The sequence below is a fragment of the Ptiloglossa arizonensis genome, chromosome 10, assembly GCF_051014685.1.
Source record: "Ptiloglossa arizonensis isolate GNS036 chromosome 10, iyPtiAriz1_principal, whole genome shotgun sequence".
Lineage (NCBI taxonomy): Eukaryota > Metazoa > Arthropoda > Insecta > Hymenoptera > Colletidae > Ptiloglossa > Ptiloglossa arizonensis.
In genome coordinates this window covers 17,264,142-17,277,573 of record NC_135057.1, presented here as the reverse complement: position 1 = coordinate 17,277,573, position 13,432 = coordinate 17,264,142, and the positions used below count along the sequence as shown (strand labels likewise).

Below are 13,432 nucleotides of genomic sequence, written 5' to 3'. Positions count from 1 at the left end.
AGCATCCGAATCGCCGCGTCGCGTACACCGTCGTAACGTATTTGCGTTGTTCGCAGGTGAGAGGGAGAGTCTTCCGGGGAGACAGTTGCGCAACGACATCATAAATCTCGAGAAAACCCTCGAAACGTTGGAAAAGAGTATCGTGGTCCAGCGACAGACGGCCACCCAGAACCTAGAGACGTGGAAAGAGTACGAAAAGGGAATACGGGAACTGAAACCCTGGATCGAAGAGGCGGAATCGAAAGCGGCGACGCTGGCCAGCAAACCCACCACTTTGGCCCAGGCGGCTCAAATGTTGGAGACCGCCCGTGCGTTCGAGACCCGATGCCAGCAACACTTTCCGAAAATTCAGGAACTCTCTCTGATCGGTCAACGGCTCGCGGGGAAAACCTCTGCCTCGGACGAAGTGGACGCGGTTCATACGCGTTGGAACGCTGTTCACGACGCAGCCGTACAAGCGACCACCAAGCTGGACAAACTGGTCACGTCGTGGAAAAGTTTCGAGTCCGAGATCAAAGAGTTCAACGAATGGCTCGAGAAGTCGGAGAAGATCGTCCTCGTCGAGCCCAACACCCAGACACCCGAGGTATCGGTACTGGAGAAAGAATTGGCGAGATTGAAGGAGTTCAACAAGACGATATCCGATCACCAGGCTCAATTGATATCGCTCACTCAAGTATCCGATCACATAAGCCACGGTTTGTCCCTGGAGGGGGCGTCGAACCTGAAGGCTCGAGTCTCGGACGTAAAATCTCGAGTGAGCAGACTGGCCGACACCGTCAGGTTGCAAATCAACAAGGTTTCCGATTCTCTGTTGGCTCGTCAAGAGTTCCAGATGAAGATCACCGACTTCGAGAACTGGATGTCGCGGCTCAGATCGAACATCGCCGAGATCAGCGAGGCTACCGTGGACACCGTCGATACCAACCTCCAAGCGGTCCACGCCTACATCCAGGAACACTCGGAGAAGCAGCCTAGTTTCGCGACGATTTACGACGAAGTGAAACAACTTTCGTCCAAGGGATCGGTCTTGGAGGCCGCTGCCCTCGACGAAACCTACACCGGCTTGGCGAAGAAGTACAAAGCCCTGGAAGACGATCTCCGTCGTAAGAAGAAAGATTTCGAAAAGTGGATCGAACTGTTGAGCTGGTTGAACGACGCGAACGCTCAACTGAGCCACTGCAAGTACGAAGCGGAAGCTAGAAAACCGACTGTCGCCGATTTGGAGAGATTTTCCTCCGAGTTGCAATCCATATACGAGAAGATAGACGGCTGGAAGCAGCACATTTTGCCCGATAACGCTACGGGTGTACAGATACGTGACAAGCAGGGGAAACCTCTCTCCGCCTCGGATTTGCTCAACGATCTCGAGAACAAAGCTTTGTCTCTGAAGAACGAGATATCCGCGAAACGCGACAGACTGGAGAACCTCGGTGCCAGGTGGAACAACTTTCGAACGCTGCAGCAGAACATCACCGAGAAGATACTGAGTACTCAGACCGCTCTTCAGGAAACGGTTTACAATGTAGTCTCTTGCGAGCAATTGGCACCCGCGGTCGAGAAGATCGAGCGTCTGATCGAGGAGCATCGGAAGAGGGAACAAGAGAAAGAGATTCTCCACTTCGAGGGTAGCACGTTGATGAAAGAGGATCAAAGATCGACGACCAACATTCAAGTCGCTCTCTCTTCCGTTGACGCCAACTGGGAGAAGGTGAACGAACTTCTTCGCGAGCAGAGGAAGAAGTACGCCGACATGGATACGGATTGGAAAGTTTACGAAGAAGCCAGGCAGAAGGTGAAAAAGTCGATCGACGAGGCGACCGCTCTCTGCCAATCCGTGAAAGAAGTTCCTTACGACGTCACGCAAGCGAACATAAGTTTGGAGAAACACAAGAGGGCTCTGGAAACCTTGAAGAAGGGGAAACCATTTTTAGAGAGAATGGACTCGAAGGCCCAACAGCTGACCAAAGAAGCCTCTCTGATGCCCAGATTCGACTGCGAGTCGATCGAATCGGACCTGAACCAAGTTCGACAACGGTACCAGGACGCTCAAAACGACATCGCCGAAAAATTGCAGGCCCACGAATCTCGGGTGATCATTTGGAAACAGATAGAAGAATCCAAGTCCGAGGTGACCAAGTGGTTGACCAATACCAACGAGGCGCTCACGACCGCTCGCGATCGTTTACTCGACGCGGAAAACTGTCAGGCCAGACTGATAAGGTATCGGGAGGAGCTACCGGTTTACCAGCAACTCTACCAGAACGTCGTCGCGAAGATCGAGCAACTGATCAAGTTCAACAACGACACGGACATCCCGACCTTGAACTCGCTGCGCAAGTTGCTGGACGACCAGTTCAAATTGGTCAAGAGCTCGGCGGCGCAGCTGGAATCGTTAACGTCGACCATGAACGAGAGAGAGAGAACGATCAGGCAGGAGATGAAGAGATGCGGCGATCTGATCTCGAAGATCCGGGAGGACATAATAAAGTGCGACGACCTCACCGGCGAAAACACTAAGATCCTCGCTCGAATCAACAAGTGTCAGGAGCTAAAGACCGAGCTGGAACAATGCGACTACGCCCTTTCGAAGGTCGAGGAGACTCTGACGAAGATGTCGACCGAGTACCCGAGCATTTGCAGATCCAGTCTGCCCAAGGAGCTTCAAGCGCTTCAGCTTCGCCGGGACGGCGTGGCCAGTCACGCGAACAAAGTGATCGCGACCCTGGTTGCGTTCCTGACGAAACTCTATCGCGAAAAGTTCGGAGCCCTTCAACGCATAGTGGTCACTCTCAAGGAGAAAGTCGCCTGGTGCGAACCCGAACAGAGCAGCGATCGTTACAATCTCGAAGTGAAGATGGCCTCCCTGATGGACGTCGAGGCCGGTATCGCGGATTGCACCGCGAGGAAGGAAGACACCGACGCGTCCTTGAAGCTGTTGGCTTCCGTCGAGAGCGCCGAGACGATGGCCGCTCTCGAGGCCGAGCGCGAGAGAGTCGACCTCGACCTTGAATCCCTCAAGTCCAGCTACAACAAGATCAAGAACGATCTGGAGCGTAACATTGCGTTGTGGCAACGGTACGAGGTCACCTCGGAGAACGTTCTCACGTGGCTGAAGGAGATCGAGAACAAGCTCAGGGCCGACGCATCGGCGTTGCTCAACATGGACGACATCGAGCAGAAAATCGCCGAGATGAGCCAGATGCAGCAGACGATGACCGATTACCGGACCGAACTGGACGAACTGTCCGCGATTGCGGAGGACATCACGAAGGTCAGCTCCGAGTCCCGTGTGAATCAGTACATCGGGCACCTCGACACTCGGTACAAATACATGCTCAGGTTCCTCGCCCGGCACTTGGACAGTCTGCGAGTACTGAAGGAGAACAGGGATCAGTGCGTGGCCAACAAGAAGAAACTCGAAACTTGGATCGAGAGTGCCGAACAGAAATTGAAAGTATTCGAAGAAATTACCGGGCCCAAGCACATCACCTTTTACCAATCGCGGCTCAAGGTACTGAAAACCTTCGCCGAGGAACGCGAAGTCGGGCAAACGATCCTGAACCGAACCGCCGAGGCGGCCGAGACTCTGTTCGCGTGGATCACGCCCGATCAACGGGAAACGATCAGGGCCGAGTTGAGAAACATTCGTAATCGCCTCGACGCCATGGCGGATCGCGCCAACCTTATTTACAAGAAAATCGAGAGCGACATGATGCACAGATCTTCCTTCGAGGACAAGTTCTCCCAAGTGAAACAGTGGCTGGCGGACGCGCAGAACAAGCTGGGAGAGAAACAGGATCTGTTGCCGACGCTGCAGCAAAAGAAGTTGACCCTTCATCTGTACAGAACCGTCGCGCAGGACGTCACCGTTCACAAGAACATTCTCCAACAACTTCAGGAGAGACTGAGCACGGCACCGGACGACGACGCGAGCGAAATGTTGGCCAGCGTGATCGAAGCCTACGAGAAACTCTCGAACGAGGTCGAAGGACGAATCAACATCGCGGAGAAACACGTCGCGAACCACGAGGCTTATCTCCAAACGTTCGAGAAGACTCGCGATTGGATCAACACCGTGATCAACGAAGGGACGCCGATCATCGAGGATTTCTCCGTCGAACGAGACACGGCGCGTAGCAAGATCGCCTCGATCGAGAATCTGTTGCAACAGAAACCGGAAGGCGATCGAATCCTCTTCGAGTGCAACCAACAATTGAACATTGTACTCGAACAGACGTCCATGCCGGGACACCCGGCCCTCTTGACGAACTTTGAGCAGCAGAGCAAAATTTGGGAGGATTTCCTTAAGCGATGCGTCGCCGCCAGAGACAAATTGAACCACATGTTCGATCAGTGGTCCGAGTTCGAGAAGATCGTCGAAGCTCTCGAGGCTTGGATCAAGCAAATGGAGACCCAGCTCAAGGACCAGAGTCTGAAGAGCACCGAGGAAGCGAAGAGAGCCCACCTGCAAAAGCTCAAGTCCTGGGAGGAAAGCGTCGCCGCGAAGGGGGCCGAGTTCAACGCCGTGATCGAGAAGAGCCAGAGCATCGAGGCCGAAGCTGACCTGGCCACCAGAGTCTCCAGACAGATCACCAAGTATCAGGCGATCAAGAATCAAATAAAGGAGGCCGTGATGCGGTACGAGCAGTTCGTCAAGGAGCACAACGCGTTCAACGTAAAGTACGCGCAACTGTTGCAATGGATCAAGGACATCGAGTCGGAGTTGAAGAGGCAGAGCGAGATCGTCGGGGACTTGTCGGTGTTGCAAAGCAGACAGAAACACATCCGCGACCTCGGCGACACCAGAACGAAGGAGAACGCTCGTTTCGAGTCGGTGATCGATCTCGGAGAGAAACTCTACGTTCACACGTCTCCGGACGGCCGAGAAATCATCAGGCAACAGTTGAGGAACTTGCGAACACTTTGGGACGGATTCTCCGAGGACCTGCAGAACACCATGCAGAAATTGGATCAGTGCTTGATGCAATTCGCTGAATTCTCCCTGTCCCACGAGCAGCTCACTGCCTGGCTCCGGGACGTCGAGCGCGCGATGCACCAGCACATGGAATTGAAATCCACTCTCGAGGAAAAGAGGGCTCAGCTACAGAACCACAAGATCATGCATCAGGAGATTATGTCTCACCAGTCTCTGGTCGAGTCTGTCTGCGACAAGGCTCAACAGCTGGTGGACCAGACCAAGGACACCTCTTTGAACGTATTCCTGCCCTCCATCAAGCAGCTGTTCCACAATATCGTTGCCAAGTCGAAGGATTTACTGGAGAACCTGGCCGATTGCGTGGAGAAGCATCATCGCTTCAATCTGCAGGTGAAGAGTTTCTCCGACTGGCTCAACGCCGAGAAGGAGAAGCTCGCGGAATGCAACGACGTCACCGGGGAACGCACCGACATTTCTCGTAGACTGGCCACCCTCGCGATGTTGAAGGACGATCAGATGCAAGGAGCCGAACACCTTGGAAAACTGAAGGAGCTCAGCGACTCGGTGACCAAGAGGACCGCGCCGAAAGGATGGGACGCCATCAACAAGGAGATCAACCTTCTCGAGGGCAATCTGCGTCAATATTTGACCGAAATAGGTACCCCAACCGCTCGAAACGAATCGGTTTTTTCGCAATCTATCGAATATCGTTCTTGTCTCGCAGAATCGGTGGAGCAGAAGCAAAGAGCGGCGTTACAGAAATGGCAGGATTTCGAGGACAAGTTGGAAACCCATACGAGGTGGTTCTGCACGATGGAAGCCGCTTTTAGGGACCAACAGCTACAACCTACGTTGCAGGACAAGGAAGCCCGATTGCGGGCTCTGAAGGAGAAACGCGACTCCATACTGAAGGAGGAGCCCAAGATCGACGAATTCGTCGACAAGTCTCACAGTTTGCTCCATGCGAGCGGCGTTGAACGCATCAAGCCGATGATTTCCCAAATCAGTAACAGGTTAGCGAGATTCGAATCACCCGGCCGTTGCGTCTCGAACCTCCTTAACAATAATTGAATAAAAAAACGATTTCCCGCGTTCCAGATATCAGCTGCTGCACGTGCTCAGCAAAGAGGTAGTCACCCGTTGCCAGAGCATCGTGGACGATCACCGTGCCTACGAAGAAAAGTTGAAAGGTTTCGACGATTGGCTCGCTCGGTTGGAGCAAGGTTTGTCCGGTCTGAAGAAAGACGAAACCGGTCGAAACTTGGAAGAAAAAGTTTCGCGTTTGCAAGTACTCCTAGCCGAGAAAGAGCAAGGTGAACACCGTCTGGGCAGTCTGGTGTCCTTCGGAGAGAGGATTCTTGCCGACACCTCGGCCCAAGGACGAGAACTTATTCGCCACGAATTGAGAGAGGCGCGCGAACGATGGGACAGACTCGCCGAAGGAATAGCCGAACAACAGAAGAAACAAGACGCTCAGTCTTTGCAGTGGTCCAATTACCAGGAGACTCTGCAACAGATCCTAGCTTGGTTGGATACCATGGAGAGGTCTGTGAAGCAGGATTCGTCGATCACTTGGTCGTCCCTTCAGGAGATTAAATCGAAGTTACTGAAGAGCAAGGTATATCGGCTCGTTCGAAAAGTAAACTAACGAAATTACCGACCGTTCATCGACGAAACGTTTTACTATTCTTTCAGGCGATGCATCAGGAAATCTTGGCCTACAAGCGCATCATCGAAGGCGTCTCCGAAAAGGCGAACGCGCTAACGTACACCGTCCAAGCGCCCTCTGACGCTCAGCAAAAGGCTGCCTCGGTATCGGGAAGATACGAGAATCTGGTCGACATGTCCCAGAAGAATATAACAAACTTGGAGACCCTTCTGGACACCTTCCAACAGTTTCACGATCTTCAAAAGTCCTACCAGGACTACCAAAAGCAGCAATGGGAACAGTTGGCCAACTATAGCGATTACACGGGCAACAAGGCTGCTCTTCAGGCTCAGTTGACGAAAATCATGGAACTCCAAGACGGTCAGAGGGAAGGAGAGTTGAAGCTGAATATCTTGAGCGAACACGTCGCGCAGACCGCTCACAATTTGACACCGAGATCGTTGGAGTCCATGGAACGAGACCTAACGACGTTAAGGTAAAGACGAGTTTCAGAAATTAAAGAATACGCGTTCCAACTGTTACAATTATTTACGCGAGTTCTTAATCGTAAAACGCGAAAATGCGACAGATTCGAACACAAGAAGTTCGCCACCGCTGTGAACGATATCGTCCGATGCATCGAGGAGAGGATTCAGCAATGGAGCGAATACGAAAATTCGTTGGAACGCCTATTGGCCTGGCTGGCCGACGCAGAATCCTCTTTGAAAAATTATTCTTTGAAGAACACGCTCGACGAGAAACAGGAGCAACTCGAGAAATACCAGGTATCGTTTTCACGAAAGATTAACATCGCTGTAGAAATACCTACTTCGTCCCGTACATCGGTACCTACTACGTTCCTTCGTTTGAAAATCCTTTTTCTTTAAAATTCACCGTTCGAACGGTAAGGAGGGAACGCTACGAACACAATCTTATTTTACGTCGACGATATACGTACACGTTTTTCTTTACCAAGAAGAGGAAAAGATACGAGGGAGAGAAACGAAATTGTAAATGAAATCAGGAATTGTATTTGAAAAACTTTCTTAGGCACTTCAAAAGACCGCTTTGTCGTGGGACACGGAAGTGACGGAACTGGTGGCCCTCGGAGACCACCTCGATCAAGTAAGGAGAAACCCTAAAAATTCTTTCAGCGAGGCGTGTGGACACTTTTGTAAAAATTTCTCATTACTTACTGTCTCTTTCTCTTCTTCTTCTTCATCTTCGTCTACTACTATTACTACCACTTACCACTACTACTACTACTACTACTACTACTTTTTTTTCTTATCTCGCTTGACTCTACGTTCTATTTCTATTCTTCTTCGTGTGTTTTTTTTTTTTTTTTTCTTTTTTTAACGATTCAGTGTGATTTAAAATAATTACGTATCTCGAGTAATTACGAAATAGTTTCGAAGATGCTCGAAGAACTTGCTCGTCAATGTTTTACAAAATCTTTTTGGCGTTTTTTGTAATTATGCACCCACACTGTTACGGATCGATGTTTTTAACGCGCGTACACAATGTACGATAAAAATGCGAAGACCGCGCGAACGAAGCTTCGGCCCCGTCGTCTTCGTATTTCCACCTGTTTCGTACGTACGTTCTCGCAAACACACCGTTACACCTACATTTTCGCAAAGTTCGCTGCGTTACGAACACTAGCCGACGGACCTAATTGTCGATCGATCGTCACGAGACCCGAAAAAGCGCGAATGTATTTTCCTTTTCCGCGCCTTGGACCCCGGTCGAACATATCTCACGGGACGCGTTTTCTTTCCGTAGATGCTGATCGTCAATCTACGACAAAACGAAGCGGAATTCGACAAAATGAGCGACGAATCGTCCGAGTTGATGCAAATCAGCGGCGAGACCAGATTCTCCGCTAGCGTTCAGCAGATTACCTCTCGTTTCCAGTCGATCCAAGCGACCGCAAAGGTAACGCGACGAGCAAATTACGAGTCGACGAGCGCGATCCGTGGTCTAGGATGCTCCGTTTAGGTTTCCCTGATAATCGACAAATTCTAGGAACTCGTTAAGAAGTGCGAGCAAGCAGTGGCAGACCACGCCGCTTACCTGGAACGCTACAAACAGTGCTCGGAATGGTTGGCAAACGCGCGAACCTCCTACCAATCCGTCAAGGAGGATACGAGCAGCACTCGTCAGGAACTGGCAGCGAACGTGGCAACCCTGAAGGACCTTTTGGCCCGTCAATCTTCGGCGACGCTCTTGATAAACAACACGGTGGAAGCTGGAGAGCGATTGTACCCGACCAGCGGCACGGAAGGCCGAGAAATAGTTCGTCAACAATTGTTGGACCTGCAGCAGGCCTTCGAGGAATTGTACGACAGCCTCGCATCGACGGAACGCGAGCTTCGGTCAAAGATATCGCGATGGTCCGGTTTCGACGAGTCCAACGAGGCGTTCGAGGAGTGGCTGAGAAACATCGAGGCTCAGCTCAAACAAGAAATTGAGCTGAAGACTACCTTGGACGAGAAACGAGCCCAGCTGCAAATCTATCGCACTTTCTTGCACGACGTGCAGTCCCATCAACAAGATTTGCTCGATCTTCGCGACAAGGCCGACAATCTACCGGACTCTACCGACAAAGTCAACCAAACTCTGAGGAAATTGAACGAAAGGCACGCCGTTGTCTCGAAGCGGGCCGCGGCGTTCGTCGAAAGATACGAGGGCATCGTCAGCGACCATCAACAATACAGTAAAGCGGTTCTGGACACCCACGAGTGGCTGGACGCCACCCACAACGCGGTGATACTGTGGGGCGACACGGAACTGGAACGCGTCTCCCTCCATACCAACCTCGATCGTCTCAAGAACCTCTTGCAGAGTTTGCCGGAAGACAAACCGAGGGTCCAGCAGATCAGGACGCTCGGCGAAAAGGTGATACCCGGCACTCTGGAGTCCGGACAGATCAACATCCGTTCGCAGATCGATTCCTCTCAGCAGGAGTGGGAAAGTTTGGTCACCGCTGTCAAGTCCACCATCGAGACCCTCGAGAATAAGCTTCAACAGTGGAACGAATTCGAGACGTCGAAAGAACGATGCCTCGCCTGGATGAGAGAGACCGACACGAAGCTGCACGCCGTCGACTTGAACGCCACTCTTCAGGAGAAGAAGGACCAACTGGAGTCGTTGCGGACCCTTCAAGGCCAAGTACGCGCAAAGGAGCTGGAAATCGACGCCGTCACCGAGAAGGCTCAGCAGCTGCACAAGAACATCACCTCTCGGACGACCCACACCTCCGAGCTGAGCATCAAGTACCAGCAAATCTCGAACAAGGTCAAGGACCTGAACGCCCGTTGGCATCAGTACGTCGCTACCCATCAGGAGTTCGACAATCAGGTGGCAGAGTGTACCAGATGGTTGGACGACATCAGAAAGAAGCTGGCCTATTGCTCGGACCTCGGTGCCTCCTCGCAGAAAGACTTGGAGAACAAAATGGAGATCGTGCAAGATCTGTTGCTCTACAAAGAGGACGGATTCGGCAAGGTTCAAGGAATCGTCGAATTGGCCCAGGCCGTTCTAGCCAACACCGCGCCGACCGGGCACAAAGCCATCAACGACGCGGTCGGCAAGCTTCAGGAACAATGGAGCGCCTTGGCTTCGAAGATGTTGAAGACCAAGACCAACCTGGACGACTCCATCAACAAGTGGGCTGGACTCCTCGAGCAAATACAATCGATGAACAAAACGGTGGACTACATGCAGGCGGCCTTGAACGATTTCTTGCCCTTCCAGACGACCATGTCCGAGAAGAGGTGTCAGCTGGAACGTATAAAGGCTCTTGAGGAGAAAGTTCGATGCGAGAACATCGAAGTGGACAGTCTGAAGATCAAGGTCGCGGAAATGATCGCCAGCGGGCCGCAGGGCTTGGCCGCTTCCCAGGCTCAGAGTATCTTGAACAGGTTCGACGCGTTGTTCGAGAAAATTAAGTCGTTGCTGACGGAACGAGAGGAGCAGTACAAGGATCATCGGCTCTACAAGGAGGCGCACGACGATATCATAAACTGGTTGAGCCGAGCTCGCGAAAAGATCCCGTCGATGAAACAGAGACCCCTCAGTGACAAATTAGCGATCGAAAACGCCGTGGCGCCGTTGGAGAGCTTGTTGAACAAAAAGGCTCAGGGTGAGTTGCTGGTCGAACATTTGCAGCACACTGGGAAAGTGGTTTGCGCGAGCACCAGCCCGCAAGGTCAGGAAATCATTAAGAACGAGGTGCGAGCTCTTACGCAGAGTTTCGAGGAGTTGTTCAAAGGTGAGTGACCATCGTTTTACCACTGTCCCCGATCAATTAACGCGCGCGCAGCTCGGTTCGTTCGTAAATCGATTTTCTCGAATTTCAGATATTAAACAACAAAAGGATCAGTTGGAACAGACGGTGAGCCAGTGGCGCGATTACAAGGACGAATACGAGAGGCTCAGCGACTGGTTGCAACAATTCGACATCCTCATAAAGGCGCAGAAGAACTCTCTGTTGCCGAACGTCGCCGAAAAGGAGAAACAGGTGCACGAGGTGAAAGAAATCCTGGAGAACCTCCTGAAGGGACAGGAGCAGATCGACAAGTTCAACAAAACGGCGTCGGGGCTTCTCTCGTCCCACCTGGACACCTACATAAACAATCAGCTGCGTCACCTGAACTCGCGGTACCAAGTTCAAGTAAATCTGGCGAAAGACGTACTGAACAAGGTCGAGACGAACCTGGCTCAGCACAAAGAGTACGAAACGAACCTGGCCAAGACTCGCGCGTGGATCGAGAACGCGAAGCAAATAATCCGGAAAGGAACCGAGGCGGCGTCCACCAGCAGCCGGGAGGAATTGCAAAACAGGTTGGACAACATACAGGAGCTTCTGAGGAAACGAGAGGAGGGTCAGAACTTGGTGCACCTGACCGTAAACTGCGGCGAGAAGGTGATGAGAAACACCAGGTCGGACGGTCGCGAAGAGATCAACGCGCAGCTGAAGGAGATCCAAAACGATTGGGAGAGGCTGGTGAAGAAAATATCGACAACGAAGGTCCATCTCGAGACGAGTCTCCTTCAGTGGGCGGACTACAGTTCCTCGTATCTGCAGCTGCAACAGTGGATCAACGACCGCGAGGCAAAGTTGCAGCAAGTTTGCGAGCAAAAGGTCTCGAAAGCTAGGAAAGGGTTGGCCGGTCTGAGCTCGTTGGCCATTGGGGAAAGGAAAGCCAATTTGAGGCAGACGAACAGCATCGTTCAAGACATAGTAGCGTTCGAGCCGATGATACAATCGGTCACCACCAAGGCGGAAGATCTTCGGCAGGCAACGCCCGCCACTGAAATCTCGATCAAGTACGAAACTCTGAGTAAACAAGCGCAAGAGCTGTACGCGAAGCAGAAGGAAACGGTCGAGCAACATCAGGCCTTCATCGACAGCGGAAACGAGTTCGTTCAATGGATACGCGCGGCCAAAGAGAGACTCGGCAAGTGCTCGGAGCCCACCGGGGACAAGGAGTCCTTGGCGAACAAGATCACGCAATTGAAGGTGTTGCAGAGCGAGTTACCCGAAGGACAGAAAAAACTCGAACACGCTTTGGAACAGGGGAACGCGGCCTGCCAGATCGCGGACGAGGAGGACAAGGAAATAATCGAGGAGGAAGTGGCGTTGTTGCAGGAAGAGTACGACAGCTACGTGTAAGTATACCTCGACGAATCTATCCTACCGGCGATTTTCAATTGCCCGATGATCGATCGACGGTGCGCGTTTACCTCTCGCAGGGACTCGCTGAACAACACCAAGAGTTTGCTGGAGGTGGGAATCGTAAAGTGGACCGAGTACGAGGACCAATTCTCCGAAGCTACCGAGTGGCTCACGCAAACCGAGCAACTGGTGCAATCCTTCAACAAACTCCAAGACAGCTTGGAGGAGAAGAAAAACGTTCTCGAGCAGTTCCAGATTCACCTGCAGACGTTGTTCGACTGGCAAAAGGAACTCGATCGTTTGAACATGAAAGCGCAGATGTTGCTAGAGACCTGCGCCGACACCAGAATCTCGAACGCGATCACTCAGTTGACCACAAAGTACAACGCGCTACTCTCGCTCGCCAAGGAAATAATGAGACGTTTGGAATTGCATTACCAGGTAACGCGAACGCATCCTCCGAGCAATTAACACGGTGATCTTGGTTCGGTTCGTGACCGTTTCGCGTACCATTTTGCTTTCAGGAACATCAACAGCACAATACGTTGTACCAAGAGTGCCAGGATTGGATCGAACGCACGCGCGACAAACTCGGCGAGTGTAAAGAGATCCCGAGCACGCTGACCGAGGTGAACAACAAACTGCACACGTGCAAGACCATCAGGCAGACTCTGGAACAGGGACAGAACAAGCTGCGCTACGCTCTCGAGTTGAAGGAGAAAGTGATCATGAACACCGAGCAGAACGGAGCCGCCAAGATCCAGGAGGATACCGAAAATCTCAAGACGGAGTTCGAGAGGTTGTTGGTAAACGTCGAGGACATCAGACAGAAGCTATCGGCGAGAGCTACCGCGTTGGAGGAACTGAACAAGATTCATCGACTCACCGCGGATTGGATCAAAGAGATCGAGGGGAAAATTCAGCCGGGCGAGATCTACAAGAACGATCTCAGCGAGAAACGCGCGGTCCTGGAGAAGTACAAGACGGTTCACCGAGACATCCAAGGTCACGGTGAGACCGTCGATCGTTTGAAAGCTCGCCTCGCCGAGGACTCCAGCATTCCCGTGGGCCCTTATCAATCGACCTTCGCCAAGTACGACGAACTGAATCGACTGATTTCCGAAAAAATACAGGTACGTCATTCCCTACCGGTGCACCGTTT

General features: G+C 52.1%; 1 protein-coding gene across 1 annotated transcript in view; it reads left to right on the top strand.

Annotated features, from left to right (window-relative positions):
• Positions 1-13,432, top strand: part of Msp300 (Muscle-specific protein 300 kDa) — an 87,185-nt gene that overhangs the window by 16,579 nt on the left and 57,174 nt on the right. The window contains 10 exon segments of the mRNA XM_076322366.1: positions 57-5,597; positions 5,664-5,952; positions 6,038-6,557; positions 6,635-7,083; positions 7,177-7,372; positions 8,373-8,525; positions 8,616-10,863; positions 10,952-12,263; positions 12,348-12,711; positions 12,795-13,403. Coding sequence (XP_076178481.1) covers positions 57-5,597; positions 5,664-5,952; positions 6,038-6,557; positions 6,635-7,083; positions 7,177-7,372; positions 8,373-8,525; positions 8,616-10,863; positions 10,952-12,263; positions 12,348-12,711; positions 12,795-13,403 — 11,681 coding nt within the window.